This window comes from Microtus pennsylvanicus, chromosome 13 (genome assembly GCF_037038515.1).
Source record: "Microtus pennsylvanicus isolate mMicPen1 chromosome 13, mMicPen1.hap1, whole genome shotgun sequence".
Classification (NCBI taxonomy): Eukaryota; Metazoa; Chordata; class Mammalia; order Rodentia; family Cricetidae; genus Microtus; species Microtus pennsylvanicus.
The window spans coordinates 80231026-80255042 of NC_134591.1; the positions used below are offsets into that span (position 1 = coordinate 80231026).

The window sequence follows — 24017 nt, forward strand, 5'->3', positions numbered from 1 at the left end:
GGCAGATCACGTGCTTCTGCACAGAGGTTAAAAAATAGTTATGCAAGCCAGTCGATATTACATGTTAATTAAAACCACGCACATTGTGGCTTATTAAATACCTTAAACTATACTTCTTGAGTAAATGTCATTTCCTGATAATATGGTCTCCTGGGATTTTAATGCCACAACTAATTTTCATCTCAGGAAATTACTTGTTTATGATCTAAGAACACGTGGCCGCCTCCAGAGTCTTTGCTCTCTTGCGGAAGCTTTTCTGAGGGGGTCTGGAGAGTAGGGCTGGGCAGCCATACCTGGGGGTCACTGATGGGAGTGAGTGAGCATTGTTGCTCTTGGGTTAACTACAGGTGAAGCAGGTGGAGTCGGGAACCATCCAGTTCCAGTTCTCGCTGAGCTCGGACACCCCCACAGAGCGTGCCGATGGCCCCAAGGCAGAGCGGCGGTCCTCCAGGAAGATGCCTGCGTCCCCTTCAGGTGAGATGCAGAGAGCTGCCTGTGGCCTGCAGCTTGCTTCCCTCTCTCACCAGCCCTGTTGGGTAATTGCTGCAGCCTGTGCTAGGGAATCAATTAGTTGGCTTCCCAGAAGATGATGATGTGGGATTGGACGATGTGATAATGTGTGGTCTAGCTGTTTGTCACCCAGCCTTCAGCCACAAATGGTTCAGTTACGTAGCAGCTCCCCAAGCAAGCATGTCTGTGTTGGTGAAGGGTGATTTCATCAAGGGCATGTCACAGGGGCATCCTGCGAACACAGGGCCTGGAAGACCAGCTGGAAGTGCTGGCAGCCAGCCCTGGCTGCATGTTCGTGTTGTCGTGTTGTCTGTCTGTGTGCATTGATCACTGTTGACTTCCCGTGCGTGGTTTGGGGATGTTCCTCCAGGAAAGGGTTCATAATGGGATGCAAGCGGCAATGGCCCCTAGCAGACGTTCAGTCCTTGCCCTGTGAGTGACAGGTCCACAGGTGTGTGTGGGTTGAAGAACCATTACTATCACTGAGCTTGAATGACCCAGCATCTTCTGTGTGGCCTGGCGCTGTGTTCATTGCCTTTTGCTTTAGGCCTGAGCCTGTGCTGAAGCCAGGATGGAGGAAGAAAAGCATGCAGGGCAAGATGTATACGTGGGTGTTGCATTGTGGCCTGGGTTTCTGGAGAAGATCTGCCTCCTGCTGACTGAGGGCTGTAAGGGTCTTGCTCTTCTCATCCAGATGGATGGATGGGGAATGACCCGCTTGCGAATCCATGAGTAGTGCTCCCCCTCTCTAGCTGTACTCCCTTGATTCAGCTGTGCTCCCCTCTGTGTTCCCTTCCTCCCACTGCTCTTTTCCTTCCACTGTGCTTCCATCCTCCTGATGTGCTCCTCTCATCCTACTGTGCTCCCCTCTTCCCACCATGCTCCTCTCCTCCTGCCGTGCTCCCCTCTGATGTGCTCCTCTCCTCCTGCCGTGCTCCCCTCCTCCCACTGTGCTCCTGTCCTGCTGTGCTCTCCCTCCTACTGTGCTCCCCTCTTCCCACTGTGCCCCTCCCATTGTACTTCTCTACTCCTTCTGTGCTCCCATCCTGTTGTGTTCCCCTTCCACTGTGCTCTCCCTCTCACTGTGCTCCCCTCCTTATGTGCTCCCCTCTTCCCACTGTGCCCCCTCTCATTGTACTCCCCTACTCCTGCTGTGCTCCCATCCTGTTGTGCTCTCCTCCTGCTGTGCTCCCATCCTGTTGTGCTCCCGGGATCCCTCTGGCTGCCCAACAGCAGAGGATGCCAATTGGCCATGGAGGACGTGCTGTCCCTTCCTAGCCCCCCCCTTCCTACCCAGTCTCTGATAATCTGCACAGTTTTGTCTGGTTTTCTATCCTGATTTGGTGCCTGAGCTCTGGCATAGGGTACTCTCTGTCTGTTGAGGTTCTGGTTTGTGGAGCCAGGTCCTGTTGAATATAATTTTCTCACTGGTAGGTGAGTGACCCACTGACACCTCTGACAGCTCAATGTGCAGACCTCCGTTTTACTGGCCATTGGGATTTCCTGAAATGCCTGGTCGCAGGCACCAGAACCTCGCCATTTGGTGACCAGCCACGTCGAAGGCGTCCTCTCTGCAGAGCAGCTGAAGCTCCTAGTTTGAATTCTGTGCTCAGGAGACCGTTCAGGGTTGTTCACGGAGTGTATACATTAATGGACCATCTTATGTAAGTGGGATCTGCTGTGCAGCATCTCCTGTACTTGGCGTGCTGCCAAAAAGTCCGCCAGAGCCTTCGGGGTGGTGGGTGGCAGGCGTGCTCTTTCTGTCGGAGTCTCTCCAGAATAAATCCCCATTTTCCGGGGAATATAGCCTTACAGACTGTCATGTTCCTCCTTGGTCAGTTCTCTCGAGTTTGTCTGCACAGGGTGGGACGTGGCATTCCAAGTGTGTCTGCTTCGCGTCATCTTGGGGTCAGGGCAGTGTTTGTGCCCATCTCTGCTCTAAGGATACCCAAGTGTTTTCTCTTGTTGTTTGGAAATATGAGGCGCTATGGTCAGTGGTAGTCACCACCTGCGTGCAGCCAGAGGCGTTCAGGGCTCACCCTATCCCTGTGGCCTCGTTCCCACTGTGTCTCCTAACCTGCATAGCTCTGCCTTCTGCCTTGTGTGGAGACTTGGCCTGACAAGCGCTGCCTGGGCTGGGGACACGGGAGTCTCTCTTGTGGGGGTTGAGAATTCGTGAGGTTAATGGGTGCTCTAATGCTCTGAGGACAGTTTGATCATTTGGGTCTTGCTCTTCAGCTGTGTTGGGCGGGGCCTGATCAGGTTGGTCTGACTTCCCCCAGAGGACCAGACCCCTCATAACTCTGCCTGTGCTCCCCAAATAAGACTTGAGGTGGCTGTCCAACCTCATGGGCCCACATCTTCCTGATGGTCTTCGTTGCCTGCCCTGTCTGTTGTCTGTCAGCTTCCTGGTGGGACCTGCACTGGAGACTGGGAGGAGCCTCTGCCTGCCCGAGCTATGTCCCTTGGACACTGGCTTCCTTGGTGTGCTGCACTCTTGGCTCTGTTTTAACAAGTCCATCCTCCGCACTGACCGTGTTTGCTCTCTCTCTGACCTGCAAATTTCTGGACAGTTGACATTTGGTGACCACTCAGAACCTCTGTTTTTGTTGCCTGTCACTCGGGGGTCTTAAGTCATCTTCCCCTCCCTCCATCCTCTCCCGTCCTTCGTCCTTTCTACTCCTCTCCTCTTCTATCCGGCCCTGCCCTCTTCCCCTGTACCCCACCCCACCTCTCTTCTTCAGGTGAGTGGGGGATAGTCTCCCTACTGGAAGGAGAAGTTGGCCTTCCCCTCTCTGGCTCCCTCCCCTGCTGTTGTTCCAGGGACTGTGCAGCCATTCCCTGCACCCCCCCTTCTGCCGCGCGGAGTCTTAGCTGGTGATTTCTGCCTGGAGTGTAATGTACCCACACACTGTGTTTATTTATTTATTTTTTTGGATATGTGCTACTTTCTAAGTCTAAAAAAAAGTCCAGCAAAGGGCAGCCGAGGAAGTTTGGAAGACACGAAGCCTAAGTATTCTTGGTTCGCAGACTCACCCTAAAGTTACAGGTCCAAGAACAGTGTGGTGTCCGTGGGGAGACGAACATGGTTGTGCAGGTAGGAGGCCTGGGCTGCTTCTTGCTGCTGCAACATCGTGGCGAACCCTTGGTGACTTGGAAGTCACACGTGTGCAGTGGGTCTCACAGGCTGAGGTTGGGCTCACCAGGGCGGCATGCCTTCCACAGGCTCCATGAAGAATCCATTGCCTTTCCTTTCCCCGCCATCTAGTGATGCTTGACCCCTCCTCCCTCCTTCCTGCATCCTGGCAGTGAACAGCATCTAAAGTGATGCCTCAGGGTTTGTGGACCAACGTCTGCTGCCCCTCACTCTTCTGTGGATTAGGACGTGGCTGTCTTAGGGGGAATAGTTAGTCATCCTGCTGACCACAGGGAGTCAGGACACAGCAGCCAGTAGATGGCGCTGGCACACTTGTGTGTACAGAAAATGTAAATTCAGTCCTAGCTTCATGTCACAACTAAATGTTGCAAAACATCACACACACACACACACACACACACACACAGATGGATTAAAAACAAAGCTTTAGAAACCTAGGAAAGTGGAGACAATTACTGTGACTTAACAGGCTAGAAGTGATGTCGCTGGCACACAGAGCCCAAGTTTCTAATGGCTGCGGCAGCAGACAGGGTCACTTGTCACCCTCACGATGCTGGCAGAATGGCCCTGGCTGTTCTTCGATGTTTTTTCCTAAGAGCCGATTTCTCTGTTTAACAGCCCTGGCTATCCTGGAACCTGCTTTGTAGACCAGGATTGCCTTGAGCTCATAGAGATTCGCCTGCCTCTGCCTCCCGAGTGTTGGGATTAAAGGTGTGCACCACCACTACCTGGCTGTTCTCGAGTATAGTTTTTGTTTCATTTTGGACTTTGTTTTCATTTTTAATTATGTGTCTATGTATGTCTGTGTGTGGGTGTGTGCACTTGAGTTCGGTGCCAGTAGTAGCCAGAACAAGCTGTCATGCCTCCTGGAGATGGAGTTACAGGCAGTTGGGGGGCACTCGCTGTGGGTGCTGGGAGCTAACCTAGGTCCTCTGCAAGAGCAATACATGCTCTTAACGGCTGAGCCATCTCTCTGGCTCCTGCCCCCAGATTTATGTTGTGTTTGTGGAGCTGGGAATATAGCTTAGTGGTTGAGCATGTGTGAGGTTCTGACATGGATTCTCAGCATGAATGAATGAATGAACGAATGAATGAGGTGGCATTTGGGGATGGGGGTGTCAGGTCTGTAGCTGTGTCATTCTGGGCTGTATTAGTCCCTTGAGACAGGGCCTCCCGCTAGCTCTGGAGATGGGCCAGCCAGTAAGGCCCAGTCTCCTGTCTCCGTCCTCTGCAGCACCAGGTTGCAGGCACTCAACCATGCCTGGCTTTTTGCAGGCGTGCTGGGGATTTGAACTCAGACCTTCATGCTGGCACTTACCCTGTGAGTCATCTCCCCAGACCCATGAATTTAAAAAAAAAAAAACAACACCCTGTCCTCCCCAGCCAGGGAATGGATAAATAAACGTATTTACCTGCCAGGTGAATGAAAGAGAGAAAGAGAGGGCATCTTGTAGGCTTGTGTGATGGAAAGCTCGGAGGTAGTGCTGCATTGGGGTGGTGGGACCCCAGGACCCGCATGTTTCTGCCCCCATCGGCCCCCACCCTTTCCCCTGTTTTCTCTCTCCTTCTTTCAGCTCTGTTTTCTGCAGAACTGGCTTCTTGCCAGAAGTTTCTCCCTGCTCTGGGTTCAGGCACACCAGGATAATCCTTGGATTTAGGAATCCCAACAGAGTGAGCTATGTCAGTCACTTGGCTCCAGGAGGGTTTTGAGGTAGCGTCCTGCTGTGTTACCCACCACTGGGTCAAGCCTGGAGGCTGGGGTGGGGTGGGGTGGGGCTGGGGAGACTGGAGACTGGGCCTGGGGTCCCACACCCACTCTGGGTACGTGGTGAGGGGTGCCAAGCAGCTCTCCACAGTAAAGTCCAGAGAGAACAATCGGAAGGCATTGGTCGCCATAGGAACTCCCGTCAGTATAGTTCTGTGGGGGCCACAGGGCGCCTCGGCCTGTCCCCTTCTTTGGCTGCTGCTAGCAGCTAAGCAAATGAAAGAAAGCCTCCCTGGCTCCAGGAGCACAGAATCCAGTGGCCAGGGGTCGGGCCTCAGCAGCCCCTGTGCGGATGTGGCCGACTGGAGGAACCGTGGGGGTGGGGGTGGGGTGGAGGGGCGTGGGGGGGGCAGAGCCTGCTTACCAGGTTCCCCCCTCTCCAGTACCCGCTCAGCTCAGCAGCGTTCTGTTCTCCAGAGCGAGCCTGCCGTGTGTGTGTGTGTGTGTGTGTGTGTGTGTGTGTGTGGTGGTGGGGGGTTTCCTCTGGGACACTGAGCAGTTTGAGTTCTGAAGAAGCGGAACCATTGTGCACACACTCCGAGGTCTTTAAAACAGACTCACTGTCTGCAGAGAGACGTCTGCTTTGGTTTCTGTAGACATCAGGAGCAGCTCCATAGCACAGTACTATAGTGGCGAGATGTGTGTTTCAGTGACTGTGTGGCTGAGGCCCGGTTTGTCTGGCTTATTTAATTTGGATTTATGGCTGCACTCATGGCCTGTTCATACAGTCATTCCACCCTGCTCCTGGCTTAGAAGTCATTGCCTCCCAAGACCCCAATATCAGAGACTTAAAAATACTCAGTAGCGTCTAACTTGTGAGAGGAACTTTGCAGACCTCGGTGTCGTACCAGCTAACACAGCTCCTCTGGAAGTCTTAATGGCATGCGACTGTCACTTTAAGTGAGGTATTCGGGCTCTCCCGAATGGATCCTCCCTTTTATTTTTCCCATAAAGTTGACAGAGAGACAGAGGTCTGTTCATCCCTGATGACGGGAGAGCAAGCCTCGAGCCACTAGAGGGCGCTCAGGCTGCACTTTTGACAGAGTATAGAGTTTCCTTGACCCATATTTTGCTTTTGAGTGTTCTGGTGGCGATGGCAGTTTGGATTGTTTGCTCAGTAGATCTGAAAACAGTCCTGTAGCAGGGGTTATCGAAAACACACACTGCCCTGTCTCCAGGATACGTGTGGCTAGGTCCTGCCAGCTGCCACTGTGCCGCAGCTCTCTGCACAGGTAGCAGTGGCCTTGTGTCTGTGGAGCCTGGTCCCCCATGGAAGTGGGGGTGGCTTTTGGCCACCTTGGCCACAGCAGTAGGATCTCCCCTAGGTACAAGGCTGTGGAGCATGTGGGATGTCAGGGAACTGAGCTAAGCCGACCCTTCAGGCCTCTGGACAGGCCTCATTCCATGAGGGCTGTGGTCTGAGTTCACTCATGTGGAGGCCCTTGCCTGCCCCACCATCAGGTTCTTCCCTTTGCTCTTAGTTTCCCATTCCCCTCCCCTGTGATCAAAGCCTCAGGAAGGATGGCTTACCAGCAGATCCGCGAGGAATAAAGGCCTTTCAGATGGGTTTGCCTTGTGAATCCCTAACACCCGGAGCCCATTAGTACTGATTCATCTTTTATCCCCACAGTCTGATGACAGGGAGCTGCTTTTGCCACCTTCCTTTACGTCTAATGACGATTTCATTAAGGCCCAGGCTCTTTCCTCCCCTCCCTCTCTGCGATGGGCCACGCTGCCCCTCTCTCTGCCTTCACCCTATTCCAGCTGTTGCTGGTTGCTAGGCACCCGCCTCCTGCCACTCTCTTTTCTTGCTCCACCTTCAGGGCTTTTGCTCTCCTGTCTTGTGGTTGACCACAGGTGACCACGGGCATCCAGCTGGCCGAGTGCTTTCCTCTGCTCCCACCCCTCCACCCCTCACCCCTCCACACCTCCACCCCTCACCCCTCCACCCCTCCATCCCTCCACCCCTCATCCCACATGCCTGCTGCTTCCCAGTCCCTGGGGTGCAGCCCTCTCAGGAAGGGAGCTTATGCTTGGGGATGGAGGGCCCAAGCTGCCTTGTACACAAGCCCCCCCCACCCCCTGCCAAGGCCATCGTCAGGAAGATGCCATGGTAACCTCATCCATCTTTCCAGAAAGAGCACACCCAGTGTCTGCTTCTGCAGGTTTCTGTTGTACTGAGGGCCTCCAGTGCCACCAGGTCTGGGACAGTGGTGCAGGGTGTTGCCTGCCCTGCATTAGCTACTCTCTTATCCTGGCATCTTTCTGTGACCCTGGGTTAAGAACAAACTCATGAGTCAGAGGGATAGGGAAGTAGAGGCAGGAAAGGATGCTGCCCGTCCTATCTGTTCGCTGAGACGTGGGTGGCTCCCGAAGACAAATGACCATTCAGTGGCTCCCTCGGTGATGCGGTGGGTGTCAGGTCCCACTCTCCCAAGCCCCTGTGTGTTAACAAGGTGACAGTAGAAATTTGAGGGTTGCTGGGGGGTCACTGCCTTGTGCCTCGGTCCCCATCCTTGTCCGCCCTTCGGTGGGGCACCGACAGAGAGGAAAGCCCAGCAAACGCTCACTCTTAGGGAGACTAGCGAGCTGTGCTAATGGATGGGTGCAGAGTGTGTTCTGTTGTGTTTGTAATCTCGTGCGGAGTGACAGTGGCCAGCCTTCATGGGCTGGCCAGGGCTGGAGGGGGCAGCTCAGTGTGTCCCAGGAAAGTCTTGCCCTATGGCCGCACTAGCATGCCCTGGAGAGCAGCCCTCTCCCTAGTGTGCCCAGAAGGCAAAGGCCACACAAGCCTTGGGACTTTGAGGGACTCAAAGGGACCTGTGATAGCTCAGATTAGGGTCAGAGCGTAGCCCCCTGCCTGACCTTCAGGGCCCCCTGCGTAGTCAGGTGAAGGACACGTGGCCCTTTGAGGCCAAACCAGCAAACTGGGGTGGACGCGGATGTCTGGCTGGCAGCAGTTCTTGGCACGAGGAGACTGCCTGAGAGCCCGCGTGTGCCAGGAGCAGTTAGACGGTGCTCAGGCAGGACACAGCCTACTGTGGCTGGGAGCCTGTTTCCTTGTCTCTGGCAATTGGCCAGCAGCCTCTGTTGGCATCTTGGGACCCGCTGACTTAGTCTCTTTCCTCCAGACACTGAGATTGTGGGCCCCTGAGCTGTGCTGGCCACGTGGCTTCCCAGACCCCTTTGACCCAAGAGAAGCCATGGTCTCCATGCTCCCCTTAATGGCCAGGCCACTTCTTAAACCCAGAGGCTCAGGCCCCAGGCATAGCTAAGTGCTGTCTCCAGCCCCAGAGATGGAGTCCAGCATTCAAAGCCACCTTCTGGGGAGAAACGGCAGCAGTCAGTAGTTACTGGCTGCCGGTGGAACTCTCCATATAGGCCTGTGCTGATCGCTGTCATTAGTGCAGCCCAAAGGGCCTTCTAGCTGTGGCAGGGCCACCATGGTACATCTGATGAGTAGCACCTAGCTATAATTAAAGCCTTATCCAGCCCGTGGTAACGTGGGAACTGAGACTAGCCGATGGGTGCAGTGGTGGGGTAAGTGCCTTGCAGCAGGCCAGCCAGCCACACGTGGTTGCTCCCCTGCCTCTCCCCTCGAGGAGGTGGGATCAGTAGATAGGATAGAGTTGTGCCGTGTGTCTGGTCACTGGCTCTTCTCACTGTAAACGCACCTAGCTGACCTCACATGTTCAACATACCAGCTATCCCTTTGCCTTAGGAGCTCCTATTGTATATGAGCTTGCTTGTGTTGGTTCGGGGCCATGTGGTGCGCTCCTGGCATTCTGCAGGCAGACATGGGCACAGAGACATATTGTCTTGGGGTTCAGTGTGTTGCCCTGGGGTTCCTGCCCAGTTGTTGCCGTAGCAGAAGTGGGACTTCAGTCAGTCACGCCCTTCCTGTGGGGCCATGGTGTGCCCTGGGTAGGGAGGAGGTGCCAAGAGGGAAAGATTGGAAAGTGAGCATCTCTTGGTCCGGATGGATTTCTTCCCCACCTGTACTTCTCTTGGGGTGTGGGTTGGGCCCTAGCAGCCTGGGTTCACAGCAGGTATCCTAAGAGGCCTGCCAGAGCCTTTTAAAGGCTGTTTTAGCTCTATCAGAAGGTAAAATTGCATGGTAAGTCACAATATAAAAAATTACCTGAGGAAACATACCATACAATACCCAAATTTGAGCCTGTGGGGGAGAAGCCATAATGGGCCCCGCTGGTGTCGCCTCCAGCCCGCGAGCTTTCCCTCGCCCGGAGGATGCACACAGGCCCGTGCCTAAGTGCTGACTTTCTCTCGGCTAAGGATAATGGAGCCATCTCCTGCAATTTTCCCTCTTTATAAAATCGGTCTGTAGAGTTTTCCAAGCCCCATTTAGGGTGGAACAAAGTAGAGCTTTCCTGTTTCATCCTTGGGCTCCTTTAGGGGAAGAGACCTGGGCCGGTGGTGGCCAGCTGGGTGACAGCACCCACGTTTGCCTCCAGAGAGCTGAGATTGTCCTGGGGAGACAACCAGCTGGGCTTGTCTTCTGGCTCCCCCAGAGCAAAGCAGCTGGTGTCTCAGATCACAGGCTCTGGGTTGCTGGGAACCCTGTTTTTGACATTTGAGGAGAGGGTGGGTAGGTAGGTGGACGCTTCCCAGGTGGCAGCTGGCCCATGAGCTGTTCCGGCTATTTGGGTCTCCTGAGGCAGAAGTCCTTTTGGGTTGGTCCCCACTTCCATTCCTGAAGTTCCTTGCCATCTTGTTCCCATCAGTGAGATCTCACAAGACTTCCCCCAGACCCTCACGAGGCCTAGGACAAGCTGTGGCATCTCCTAAGGGACCCTCTGGAAAGCAGCAGAAGAGGCTAGGTCTTGTGTGCTCCGGAGCCTATGTTGTTTAAGCAGTTTGTCCTGTGTCTCTTCTTCAGTAGCAAGTGTGCTGACCTTATTTTTGTTTTGCTGCTACCCAGAATGCAGCAGGAGGTTGTTGGGCATTCTCCATGCAGGTGGAGCAGGGGCAGAGACACGGCTGTTTTGCTCTCTGCTGTGGGGACCCTAGGGTACCTAGGGAAGTGTAAGTCATTCATGTTGGCTGTGGGCCATGTGAGGAAGAGAGCTGCGTGAATGCCTGGCATCTCTTGTCAGCCCCATGAGGGTTGGACAAGGCCCTGGGGAGAGGGCAGGCTATTTTTTGGAATCAAAGTCCTGTAGAGAATAAGGTTTCCTAGAAGTGGCAGTGTCCCATCACTGGGGACTGCAGTGGTCCAGGGAAGACATGGACATGAAGCTGTGATCTCAGGACAACAGTCAGGCCGCTCCACAGGGAAATGCAAGGTTTGTTACAGCTGCACCCTCATCTCTGGGGGCAGGCAGAGGTGGCGCTCCCTGTCAGGTGGGACAGCCCCGCTTATTGACAGGAAGTTGTGACCGTGGAGAAGGCCAGTCGTGACCCGCTTGCAGTGGCTGTGAGATGAAGCGTGGCTGTGAGGTCCGCATAGACCAACCTCAGCCTCACTCCTGGCTTGACTGTTGTGCTGCTTCAGGGCAGTGGCCCCAGTGGAGGAGGATGTCACTCTGCAGAGGGCCTCTTGGGCCACTGGACACTGCATTGGCCTCTGAAGGGTCACAGCTGTTGTCGTTGCTCTGGGGAACCTATTGGAGGGCTGGCCTTGACCTCTGGGCAGACTTCCCTAAGGCACACCTGCATTGTGAATGGGGACAGCCTGGGCATGGGCTGTGTTCAGGAGGTGATGTTGAGATCAACAGGGAGCCCACAGCCATGGCACCACTAACTCAGGCTTACATCGGAGCTGGGCACTCCCAAGGCAGTGGTGTGGGTGGCAGAAAGCTTCCAGTGGGGGAGTGGTGGGTGTATCAGAGAGCTTGAGTATCCAGGAGCCATGGTCCTGTCCCGCTCGGCCCACACTTAGCAAGGCTGCCTGCTGTAGAGGAAAGGAAGTAGGCAGAGTGGGCGTGAGGAGGTGCCTGGCTTCCAGTCTCCAGGCTCAAAGGAGCTGTGCTGGCCACAGTTTATGCAAACAGCCAGTTATACGCGAGTTAGAGACACACAGTGGGCCCAGCTGGACTGGCATTCTGGGCTGTGGGTCCTGCAGATGCTCATGGCCCCTGTGCTCCCCTCACCCCAGGCACACCAACACCGACAGACCAGGATCTTGCTGCAATCCAGGACTCTCCTGTGGGACCAGGGGTAAGTCCAGGCTCGGTGTGGGGGGGGGGGAGTGTCAGGTGGTTTAGAGCTGAAGAAATGATTCATCTAGATGCCGGGGCTGGGGTGTCTTTGGTCCCCTCTGCCCTGTACTGCAGCCTGCCTCAACAAGCTGACTTCCAGGTCCAGCTGCCGTTCTGGTGGCTTCCTGCCCAGTTAGTGATCCTGAACCTAGCCATCCACACTTAAAAATGCCACATCCTCCCAGTGGTGAGGCTTGTTGGGTCAGTGCCATTGACTGCCCAAGACACTGGAGTGTGTGTCCGTCACCCTTCCCAGAGTGTCATAGACACCAGACAGCAGCTGGCCTATGGGCCAAGCACTCAGTGTTGGCAGGTTTTGGACCACAGCTGGCAGAGGCTGGACATCTGGACAGCCAACTGCCAGAATTCACCTCCACAGCCTAGAACTTACTGTGCAAAAAGAACGGTTCTTCCTGGCTGGGTCATTGGCAGCTGAACTGTCTGGGGGCTCATGTTCCCTGGCTGGGTCATTGGCAGCTAAGCAGGCTGGGGACTCATGTGCCCTGGCCCTGGTTGGCTTTGGCTGCATGGCTTTTACTATCATCCTGAAAACCAAACTTTAGGGAAGCAAAATCCAAGGTGCAGTCCACACCGCTTCCTGCCTCCTGCTGGCCTAGTAGTCAGAAGTGGGCTGAGGACCCTAAAGACCCTTCCCATGATGCAGGGCTACTGCCTGGCACGCACTGCTCCTACCCTTATCATACTGCTGAATCCTCCTCTGGGCTAGCTGTCCTTGCTGGCAGCCGTCATCCCTCAGAAGTGTGCTCTGGCAATGGAGTTCAGCTGTGACTGGAGACACACACTCCAGTGCAGCCCAAAGCCTCACCCGCCCCACCATTTGATATTAGCGTTCATTTCCTGCTTGTGACCACAAACTTTGTAGATGGCTGAGTGCACCGAGCTTATGTGCAATACTCGTAGCAGCCGGCTGTAGAGGCCATTGTTACCTTACAGAGGTGAGGAGACTGGGCAGATCGTGGTCTGTGGAAGTGGGGTAGAGATTTTTGTCCCCAGACTTCCTGCTGTCCAGCTAGTGTGGTCACTGCCTTGGTGGGGAGACTCGGTGGACAGGAAGTTGGACAGAGCTTTGGAGGTGTTCAGTGCAAGGACAGGAGCAAATCCAGAGGGATGATAGCATCAATCCTGCAGCAGGAGCTCCCTCCTCACCCACTTTCCCACTGGGACTGTCCTCATTCAAACTATGATGCGTGAGAGATCATACCACCAGGCCCCCTTATAATTATGAATTAAGGGCATTTGGAGGACTCTGGATTTCAGAGCACCGCTGGCCCAGAGAGTGCTGGCATTACTCCTGGTGGTGATGCTTAGGAGTCGCCTTCCTCTCCCACAGGGTCTGCATGGGCACGCGTGTGCTCCTGTATGTCTTCCTCTCCCACAGGGTCTGCCCAGGCACGCGTGTGCTCCTGTGTGTCTTCCTCTCCCACAGGGTCTGCCCAGGCACGCGTGTGCTCCTGTGTGTCTTCCTCTCCCACAGGGTCTGCATGGGCACGCGTGTGCTCCTGTGTGTCTTCCTCTCCCACGGGGTCTGCATGGGCACGCGTGTGCTGCTGTGTGTCTTCCTCTCCCACGGGGTCTGCATGGGCACGCGTGTGCTCCTGTATGTCTTCCTCTCCCACAGGGTCTGCCCAGGCACGCGTGTGCTCCTGTGTGTCTTCCTCTCCCACGGGGTCTGCATGGGCACGCGTGTGCTGCTGTGTGTCTTCCTCTCCCACAGGGTCTGCATGGGCATGCGTGTGCTCCTGTGTGTCTTCCTCTCCCACGGGGTCTGCGTGGGCACGTGTGTGCTGCTGTGTGTCTTCCTCTCCCACGGGGTCTGCATGGGCATGCGTGTGCTCCTGTGTGTCTTCCTCTCCCACAGGGTCTGCATGGGCACGTGTGTGCTCCTGTGTGTCTTCCTCTTCCACAGGGTCTGCCCTGGCACGCATGTGCTCCTGTGTGTCTTCCTCTCTCACGGGGTCTGCGCGGGCACGCGTGTGCTCCTGTGTGTCTTCCTCTCCCACAGGCTCTGCGTGGGCACGCGTGTGCTCCTGTGTGTCTTCCTCTCCCACAGGCTCTGCGTGGGCACGTGTGTGCTCCTGTGTGTCTTCCTCTCCCACAGGGTCTGCATGGGCACGTGTGGGCTCCTGTATGTCTTCCTCTCCCACAGGGTCTGCGCAAACATGCTTGTGCTGGGGGCTCCGTGCATTGACTGGTATACTCGGAGCATTTCACCCAAGAACTCTTGTCTTGCAGCTCTCGCTCTCCCAGCTGGCGGCCTCCCCACAGTCTCTGACTCCACGCAGCTCTTCCAAGATCCCTCCTCAGGCCCTGGACAGCCCTCAGTCCCCTCAGGGTCCCCAGCTCCAGGCAGTAAGTATACCCATCCTGTCCTGCTTCCCTCTCCCACACAAGCTCATCACCTCCTGATGGGAAGGAAGTCTGATGGTTGCTTGGTTGGGTGCCAAGGCCTTGGGGTGTTCTTTGTGATGTGGGCTGTGGGATTGGAGGGGTAGGTGGTACCAGACTTTCCACCTTAGACCTTTGCCACCATTCTGGGACCAAACAGGAATGTGGTGTCTTGCTGAACCGCTTGGCATTTGGTGTTCAGATATCAGGTGTCTCTGTGACACTGGCCTGCTCATGACATTTGTGGTTTCTTCCTCGTTGCTTTGTAACTCACAGATGATGTTGCTGTATAAAATGTAGAATGACTGGTTAGCCTTGACTTAAAGATAAAAAACAAAATTTTAAAAAATGGATTTTTTTTTTAATTTTTAAATTGGCCCAAGTATTGCATGGGACAGATGCTAAAATCAGTCATTGTTTACCTGAGGTTAAAAACCTCCTGTATTGATAGTTGCTGCGCTGATGACCTCCCAGAAGTCATTGGGGCAGTAAACCCTTGGGCCTGAGCTCCTCTGGGGCCTCACTGCACAGCTGAGCCCTGCTTTTGTTCTGCAGGAATCCATGTTAGAGGGCAGGGTCTCCCACCTGGAAGCTGACCTGAGCCAGACGTCCCTGGTTCTGGGGACCCCTGCCGTCATTGATCATCTCCAGGAACTTCCCTTCACTCCTTTGCAGGCCCCCATTGTTGTGGGGGCCCAGAGCAGGAGGTAATTCTCGGTGGGGAGGCCTGGGACCTCTGGTTTTGATGAGCAGGCTCTCGTGGAGAGGTGTGCACGGCACCGCCTGGGATTTGGACTGAGGGGTTTTTCTACTTCAGCTCTAGAAGCCAGCTCTCGAGAGCTGCAATGGCGCTCCTGCAGTCATCCGGCTTTCCTGAGATCCTTGATGCCAGGCAGCAGCCGGTGGAAGCCGTCAACCCCACTGACCCTGTGAGATTCAACCCTCAGAAGGAAGAGTCAGACTGTCTTCGAGGGAATGAGATAGTGCTGCAGTTTCTGGCCTTCAGCAGGTAGTTTCCAGGTGCCCATCTTCCTCCTGCCGACGATCTGACTCTCAGCATGGTCCATGTTCAGGCTTTGCCCGCTGGGACAGGGCCATCAATGTTCTGAGTTAATTGATGCATGTAGTAATTGTGTGTGTTTATGGGGTGGTTTGTAGTCTGATATGGCTCTATGGTGTATAATGACTGTCTTAGGGTTTCTTTTGCTGTGAAGAGACACCATGACCACAGAGACTCTTATAACGGAAAACATTTAGCGGGGTGACTTACAGTTCAGAGGTTCAGTCCATTGTCATCATGATGGGAAGCTTGGTGGCATGCAAGCAGACAACTGTACTGGAGAAGCAGATGAGAGTTCTTACATCTTGACCTTGCAGGCAGCAGGAAGTGGTCTGAGACACAGGGCATGACTTGAGCATATATGAGATCTCAGAGTCCACCCCACAGTGACACACTTCCTCCAACAAGGTCATACTTCCTAATACTGCCATTCCTGTGAGCTTATGGGGGCCATTTCATTCAGATCACCACAACTGAATCAGTAATCAGTTACATTCATCTTAAACATTGGTGTTTTTCTCATCCTGACTCCAGACTGACTGTTTTCACCACCTTGTGCGGTCTTCTGGGCTAATTTAAACCTGCCCCACGCATGCCCAGTTCTCAGACTCCAGCGTTGCCCACAGCAGCTCCTCCAGCCAGGAGGTCATGGCACCTGGAATAGCCACCATCCTGTCCTCCGAGAGGACAAAGCTGCTCTTGGCAGTAACTGAGGAACCTGTCCTGTCCCTGGGCATGTCCCACGCTGGGATGTCTGATTATTCCCTGTTGTTGTGTTCAGAGCGGCCCAGGACTGCCCAGGAGCACCATGGCCACAGACCGTGTATTTCACCTTCCAGTTTTACCGTTTCCCTCCTGAGACTACGCCACGCCTGCAGCTGGTGAAGCTGGATGGGACAGGCAAGAGCAGCTCCAGCTCCGTGTCCCACGTCCTCGTCCCCATTAACAAAGACGGCTCCTTTGATGCTGGTAAGTGGTGGATGCAAGAATGCCTTGCTAGACTTTATGTGGGGCTGTGATTTTTATAATTCCTTTTCTTTTTATTTGTGTGTCTGTCTGCATGTGGGTCTGTGTGTCTGTGTCTGTGTGCCTGAATGTGTCTGTGTGTGTATCTATGTGTCTGTGTCTGTATATATGTGTGTGTCTGTCTTTGTATGTGTGCCCGTGTGTGTCTCTGTGTGTCTGTATGTGTATGTGTCTGCATGTCTGTGTGTCTGTCTGTATGTGTGTGTCTATGTGTCTGTGTCTATGTCTGTGTAAGTGTGTCTGTGTGTGTGTCCGTGTGCATGTCTGTCTGTGTGTGTACCTGCATGTGTCTATATGTCTGTGTGTGTGTCTGTGTCTCTGTGTGTGTCTGTGTAAGTGTGTCTGTGTGTGTGCATGTATGTCTGTGTCTGTCTGTGTAAGTGTGTCTGTGTATGTCTCTGTGTGTCTGTTTGTGTGAGTGTGTCCATGTGTGTGCGTGTGTGTCTGTCTGTATGTCTGTGTGTGTCTGCCTGTATGTCTGTGTCTGTCTGTATGTCTGTGTGTGTCTGTCTGTATGTCTGTGTGTGTTGCTGTGCACATGTGTGTGTGTGTCTGTGTATAATTGTAATTAAAGACTAACAGCTGGAGTTCCTTGCTGTAGTGGGTGGTGCTCTCACTTGTCGACTGTGCTCTCTGTAGTGAGGCCGGTTCTTTCCTTATTGTGAGCCGTGCTGTCCTGTGAGCGTCTGTGACAGTCTAGACTCACTTTCTGTCTTGTGGCAGTGGCTCCCATATGCTCTCTGCTCCCTCCTTTTCTGGGCCCTGGGGGTGAGGTCAGGTGTGGGCTTAGATGCCCGTCTCTGGTTTTTACAGGAGCTTTTGTGGTTGTGATGTGACACCTTTGCAGCACTGGCCTCCTCTCTTGACAGCGCTGTGGTCGCTGTGTGTGCCCACTGGGTGCTGGCTCTCTCAATGGCGCTGTGGTCGCTGTGTGTGCCCACTGGGCGCTGGCTCTCTCAGTGGCGCTGTGGTCGCTGTGTGTGCCCACTGGGCGCTGGCTCTCTCAGTGGCGCTGTGGTCGCTGTGTGTGCCCACTGGGCGCTGGTTCTCTCAATGGCGCTGTGGTCGCTGTGTGTGCCCACTGGGCGCTGGTTCTCTCAGTGGCGCTGTGGTCACTGTGTGTGCCCACTGGGCGCTGGCTCTCTCAATGGCGCTGTGGTCGCTGTGTGTGCCCACTGGGCATGGGCTCTCTCAATGGCGCTGTGGTCGCTGTGTGCCCACTGGGCGTGGGCTCTCTCAGTGGCGCTGTGGTCACTGTGTGCCCACTGGGCGTGGGCTCTCTCAGTGGCGCTGTGGTCACTGTGTGTGCCCACTGGGGATGGGCTCTCTCAGTGGCGCTGTGGTCACTGTGTGTGCCCACTGGGCATGGGCTCTCTCAGTGGCGCTGTGGTCACTGTGTGTGCCCACTGGGCATGGGCTCTCTCAGTGGTGCTGTGGCCACTGACTGTGCCCACTTGGCGTGGGCTCTCTCAGTGGCACTGTGGTCACTGTGTGTGCCCCTGGGCGTGGGCTATCTCAGTGGTGCTGTGGTCACTGACTGTGCCCACTGCATGTGGCTGAGTGTTTCTCTGGAGAGGACGCCTCTGCTTGACAAGCAAATGCTCCCATGATCTGTGCATCTCACCACCTGTCAGACGTGGCTCACTTGGGACAGGCAGGATAAACCGTGGTGTGGTGTTTTGGTGTCCTCCGAGTGGCAGTGGCTTACTGCTCCAGGTCTCATTATACACTGATGGATTTAAATCACACAGGCCAGAAAGATATCTGATGCATTTTCCCGTTAGTGCAGGGGTCAATCTCATGAGACCACATTAGGGCCTGAACTGCTGCCATTCCTTGATGTGGGCATTGATGGGGGAACTGCACTCAAATTCCAAACCCAGGACAGACAGACATGGCTCGGATACAGGAGGGCGAGAGTCATGGGGGATCGTGCACGAGGGAAATGACTTGAGTCTGAGAGGCATTCACACAACGCAGCACGAGTGGGGGAAGAAATGTTGCCAGGCTAACGGGGAAAGGGCAAGCCCTGTGGCACAGGAGAGTCCCGCACACCTCTCCGGCAGAAACACATCCATGAGGATGGCTGGACATGCAGCCTGAGAAGAAGGTTCTCAGAACTCGCAGGGAACGAGAACAACGCACAGTGGCGGTGCATGTGGAGGTGCTGCGGCTTCTGTCAGAGGTGTGTGCTCACGTGAGAGTTACTACGTCAGATTGTATGCCATTCTCTGCCATGCTTTCTCCTTCCCCAAACTTTCTGAACTGATTAGAAAGATCAGAACACACTCCTAGCGATGAGTCTGTGCAGAAATAAGACTGGAAGTGGCTAATTTTAAACAGAACAACCGACAACGCCTCGTGTTGGGAGGAACGTAACAGGAGGGTGGACAAGAATGCCTCCAGAACAGAGCAGGAGGGCTCTGCTTGGTGGTCACCCTGGGGATCACAGGCACAAGAGCCAGAGTTCCCAGTTTCCTTCCAAGGTCGGAATTAATGGTGCCAGGCAGTATAGAGAAAACATTTCTTTCATGTTCATTTATAACAAAGCAGTTCTGGGAATGTGCAGCTTGAGAACCAGCTGTGCCCCTGGCTTCCGCCTCTGCAGTGCTGTGGTAGGGTCAGCTGTAACAGCAGGCTGGTCCCTGTGGTAGGGTCAGCTGTAATAGCAGGCTGGTCCCTGTGGTAGGGTCAGCTGTAATAGCAGGCTGGCCCCCTGTGGTCAAACACAGGCTTTCTGCTGGTCTGAGCCCTCTTGGGCTCCAGCCTCTGCTGTTCCTGCATCAGGCCTGGATGGAGGAGGGTGGAACATCCCTGTCCTCCCTTCCCCCATTGGATGGGCTGCCCCTTTCTGAAGACCAGAGTAGAGAAGCCAAAGAAGTCACTCTACATGGAGGTCCAAGGCCAGGGAAGGATGTCTTTGGAGATGCTTCCTCGGCACTGTTGGTTCCAACTCTTTGGCCTTGACTCTTAAGTTAGTAGGCAGCCTGGAGTATGGTGTGTTTCAGACCCTCTGAGAGGAGGCAACTGGCACTAAGATCGCCATATCCAGCAAAGTTGCGTGCTGTGGGACAATATTCTTACACACTGTAAAGATTTGTCACTCGTATTGGGTTAATAAAATGCTGATTCATCCATATAATTATGTTCTTATGTATCAGCTTAAAAATAAACTTATTTGAAACAAGCCCTGTATTGCGGTGCACTTTAAAAACCAGACACAATGTTTTCAGAAGCTTTAATCATGGCGGGACGGTTGGAACTGCCCAGATGCTCTCCCAGAGATAAAGCATTAAGATAACAAAACATCAGTATCACAGGACACGAGGGAGCAAAGAGCAGAGGCAGCCTTACTTCTACGGGCTGTGGCTGTTTCTTGTTTCCTATTTAATTAAACATCAGGATTTTCTTCATCCTTTCCTTTTTCTCCTCTCTGTCCTTTTGTTAAATATGTGTGTGTGTGTGTGTACACGTACATGTGTGTCACTGTGTATTATGTGCACCATGTGCATGCAGTGCCCATGGAGGCCAGAAGAGGGCGTCTGGCACCTTGGAACCATGTAGGTGCTGGGGACCAAACTGGGTCTTAACTTCTGAGCCATCTTTTCAGCCTCTCTTTTTGCTATTTTTGATCATCAATTTGCCAATTTTCTCTCCTCACTTAACTCATTTTTCTTAAATCTTCTGGTTTTATAGATAAATGGTATGCAGGGCTATGAATTCTTCTCTGATGGTTGTAATGTGTCTCATTCACTCTCACTCTGACAAGTTGGCTTTCATTGTTTTTCTAGAAAACCTCTACCTCCTTCCTAAAGGATCTCATGTAGCCTAGGCTAGCCTTGAACTCACTTTGTAGCCCAGGTTGGCCTTGAACTCCTGATCCTGCTGTTTCCACCTCCCCAGTGCTGGGGTGACAGGTGTGTGCCACTAAGTTAGGCTTTCTGGGGAACCTTTCTGTGTTCCCTTTAACATAGCTACTTAGGATTAAGTTGTGAATTTGTTTGTATTAAATATTTATTAACGATTTCTAGTTTATAGTGTGGTATTCAGAGATCGGAGTTGAATCATTTCTACTTTACGGGCTGTACTCAGGTTTTCTTTGATGCTCTGAACAAGCTCACATTCTGTTCTTAGGGTTCACTGCTTGGCATTCTCTACGGCTGTCTGGGGGGTAGGTAGACCCTGGGGTACTGGATCCTCCCTCTTTTGTGGGCTGCTAGATCTGCCCTTGAACAGAAAGGGGTACATGCCATTGTCACGCTTCCTCTGTCCCCGCCCCCTTGTGCACCTGCGTTTCTGCCTTACTTGGTGCCTAGGTATTCGCAGCTTTGGGGGTTCATCCTGAACTTTGGATGTCATCTAGATTGAATGAGTCTTGTCCTGTCCGTGGTAGGAGGCATTTATGAATCGTGAAGTAGTGGCCGGGTTGAATCAGGAAATACACTAGTGTCCGAAGTGTTCACCAAGACTTGGGCCTATGTGTGGGGCTGGGTGAGGAAGCCACAAGGATGTTACCCAGAAAGGGCACAGATAGTAAGTGGTGAGGGCTGCACACTTTGGAAGGACAGTACCCCTGTCTGTGGGCCCTCTCTCAGTGTGGCATCATAGCTTCTGAGCCCTCAGGATGACACAGGGCTCTCAAAGGGTCTTCTGTAGGAGTTCCAGGCATGGCAGCCAAAGAGCTATTGGTCTTGGCTGGTCGAGAGCACAGTGGGCTGTGCCCACAGTGTGAAGAGATGGCTAACTTGTTATGACTGGCCAGCAGGTGCCAGAATAAACAGCCCCGGGCCTGCTGCTCTGACTCCTGCCCAGTGGCAAATCCTCCACCTTAGTGCCACACAGACATAGGTCCTGTGTGTCCTGTTTCCTCATGGTCCTTGTGCACGGCCTGGCATCTGGCATGGCACAGGGTTTGCTGAGAGAGGACTTGGTGGTAGCATCGAAGGGGCCTGGCAGCTGGTGGATAGCATGTGATGGAGCAGGAGAGCCAGCCGGGTGGTGTTGGGAGGACACCACCTGGGAACATGAGGGTCCAGCCTGGGACGTGCTGGACTCAGGGTGTCTGTCTCAGGACCAGGAGAAGCTGAGGTAGTGTGTGACAGACCTGTGCCTCTCGTGTCTCTGGGGCTGGCACTGCTCCCAGCACTGCTCCGCGGTCTTGGTCTGACACTGTGGTAAGCCCAGGCTTTGGTACCCACAAGGCTGCTTCAGAGCCCGTCTCTGAGAGATCTGGACAGGCTCTCGTCTGTGAACGGGTGGTCCTAAGCTGAGGGCTCAGGACTGGCCAGCAGGGCCAGGCTAGGGTTGGTGGTGACTTTGTCTGATCCCTTCTGAGATGCCACAGTGGTGCATACCGGTCTTCTGTGTGACGGTTTTCGCTTGGCTCTTCTCATGCTTTCCCCCCCGAGAGATGACCTGACCAGGCCTCACCTCACATGCCTGCGGTTCACCTCAGACCATTTCTCAGGGCTGGAGCCCCACATCCTAGGCTGTGCCGTCTGACATCACACTCCCCCTTCACTAAAAAGGTGCCATCTGTCTTGACGTCAGACAGGATGTTGGTCTTTGCAGCCCATGCAGCTGAGACATGAGACCGGGTACCTTCAGGGGGGGGGAGGGATGAGGAGCTGTTCGCTCTCTCGCTGGAGGTGGGGGCTCTGCTCATTGTGGTTTCATAGATATTGTTGGCACTATTGATAGAAGGGGGAAAATGCTACTTTGAGTGTCTCTCGGCATTGCTGCTCCGTGCACTTTAACTAACGATGATATCAGTGTCAGCTTTGTCGATCCAGAATAAATGATCGTGTCTCTTCAGGAAGATGAAGGCAGAGGCCGCAGCCTAGCTCATGTTAGTCAGCTTGATTGGTAGGTGCAGCCCCAGAGAGGCACCCTGGGATTTCTCAGGGCCATTGTCCTACACTGAGGTAGCCCAGCAGGGGGAAGGTTCAGAAACTTTTGTGCACACACGTGGGCACGTGTGTGTGTGTGTGTGTATATGCACGTGTGACCCAGTTGTGACTGCGTGTGGACTGCACTCTTCTGAAGTTCTATGTATAGAATAATAAACTCCCTGGTGAGCTTCACGGGCTGCCGTCCCCATCCATCATCAGGACTCGGCGGAATCCATAAGTCTTATTTTGGGAGCTTATTGTGCACACTGGAAAAGAGTACAGTCTCCTCGCTTTGTTAATTTGGATATTTTATGATGCTTTTGATTAATGTGTTTATTAACTGTCATTGTGACGGAAGCAGAAATTAGTGATCATGACCAGAGCAGAAATATCTCCAGCACGTAAAGATGATAAATGGCTCCAATTACTCGTAGACTCACCGGGCCCTCTCTCTCCAGGCTCTCCCGGCTTCCAGCTGAGGTACATGGTGGATCCCGGCTTCCTGAAGCCCGGCGAGCAGCACTGGTTCACCCACTACCTGGCTGCTCAGACGCTGCAAGTCGACTGCTGGGATGGAGACTCTCTGCTCCTCATCGGGTCTGCTGGCGTCCAGATGAAGGTAGCCGCCTGCCGATGGGATGGGAGGGGCGGGGCAGGGCAGGGCACTGCTGTGCTGTGGGCCAGGTCACCGTTCAGCCCGTGCCCTAGCGGCAGGGTCCCGGCCCAGCACCAGGTTGTGCCAACCTCTTGTTGGCTAATGACAGGCGGTGCAGTGTTCTCTGCCCTCTGAGGGTACAGCCTTCTCCATGGAGGCTAAAGTCTGTGGCCGTGTGTTTGTTGGTGAGCTGTCTCCCATAGTGACTCGTCAGGTGTGCCACCTTGTGACTCTTCCAAAAGGACGATGTCGGCTGTCTAGGGGCAGGTGCTGGTCTGATCAGAGGGGGAATGACTGAGGTTTGGGGAGGTGACCTGGTTCCTATTGGCAGTAATGCGTGCCTTATTCCCTTCCTATACGGAGACTCGAACCCAGGACCTTGTGCATGCCAGGCAAGCACTCTCCTGCTGAGCTACTCCCCAGCTTCTGCATCATCTGCAGTGACTTTAGACTCTTCCCATGCAGACACTGAGATCCATCACTCATCCCTGGGCTTTCTCCCCAAGCCGTCTTTCTCTGTGTGGTGAAGGGGACCCCAGAGGATCAGCGTAAGGTCACCGTGAAAATTCCTGGGCCGGCCTCAGCCCTGTGTCATCATGATCAATGCTGGTCCCTCCTAGATCCCAGCCACATTGTCCACCGAGTCCCATGGATTCCAACTGTCACCCCTGTCTCTGTGTGCCTGACCCACAAATAGTACCCTCCTCTCTGAGGCTGTGCCAGCTCCCCCCTCTTTTCCTCCTTCTCCTTCTCTTAACTTGTCCTGCCTCCACTAACCACCTTGTTACTCTGGTGCGGGATAATTGTCTGTATTCTGTCAATCATGTTTTAAATAAACGCTGATTGGCCAGGCAGGAAGTATAGATGGGTCAACCAGACAGGAAGTAGAGGTGGGACAATGAGACCAGGAGAATTCTGGGAAGAAGGAAGCTCTTCCCACAGTTCTGCCCAGATCACGGAAGAAGCAGGATGTGACCTGCCTTGCTGAAAAAGGTACTGAGCCATGTGGCTAACATAAATAAGAATAATGGGTTCATATAAGCTACAAGAGCTAATAAGTAGCCTGAGCTAATGGGCCAATCAGTTTTATAATCTTATGGAGATCTCTGTTTGATTTTCTCTGTGACTAAATGGCTGGGGGACTGGGCGGGACAGAAACCCCAACAAGCCGGCCCTCCATACTACATTACTCAGCATCCCTGGCTTTGGTGTCCTCTGTGAGGATGATGCTCCTTGGGTAGGGATAGTTTGTAGATGCTGGAGGTGGAATCTGAAGCAAAGAGGAGTCAGGAAGGATATAAGGGAACCACAAGACAGCTATAGAAGCAT

General features: G+C 53.8%; 1 protein-coding gene across 4 annotated transcripts in view; it reads left to right on the top strand.

Annotated features, from left to right (window-relative positions):
- Nphp4 (nephrocystin 4) overlaps positions 1-24017 on the top strand; it is an 85651-nt gene that overhangs the window by 43638 nt on the left and 17996 nt on the right. For all 4 annotated transcript variants that reach the window (XR_012907579.1, XM_075946903.1, XM_075946902.1 and 1 more), the window contains 7 exons: positions 348-474; positions 11548-11609; positions 13904-14020; positions 14612-14763; positions 14874-15065; positions 15898-16085; positions 22492-22652. Coding sequence is in view for 3 of the 4 variants with exons in the window: in XM_075946903.1 (XP_075803018.1) it covers positions 348-474; positions 11548-11609; positions 13904-14020; positions 14612-14763; positions 14874-15065; positions 15898-16085; positions 22492-22652 (999 nt within the window). In the remaining variant the exon portion in view is untranslated. The remainder of the gene's footprint in view (positions 1-347; positions 475-11547; positions 11610-13903; positions 14021-14611; positions 14764-14873; positions 15066-15897; positions 16086-22491; positions 22653-24017) is intronic.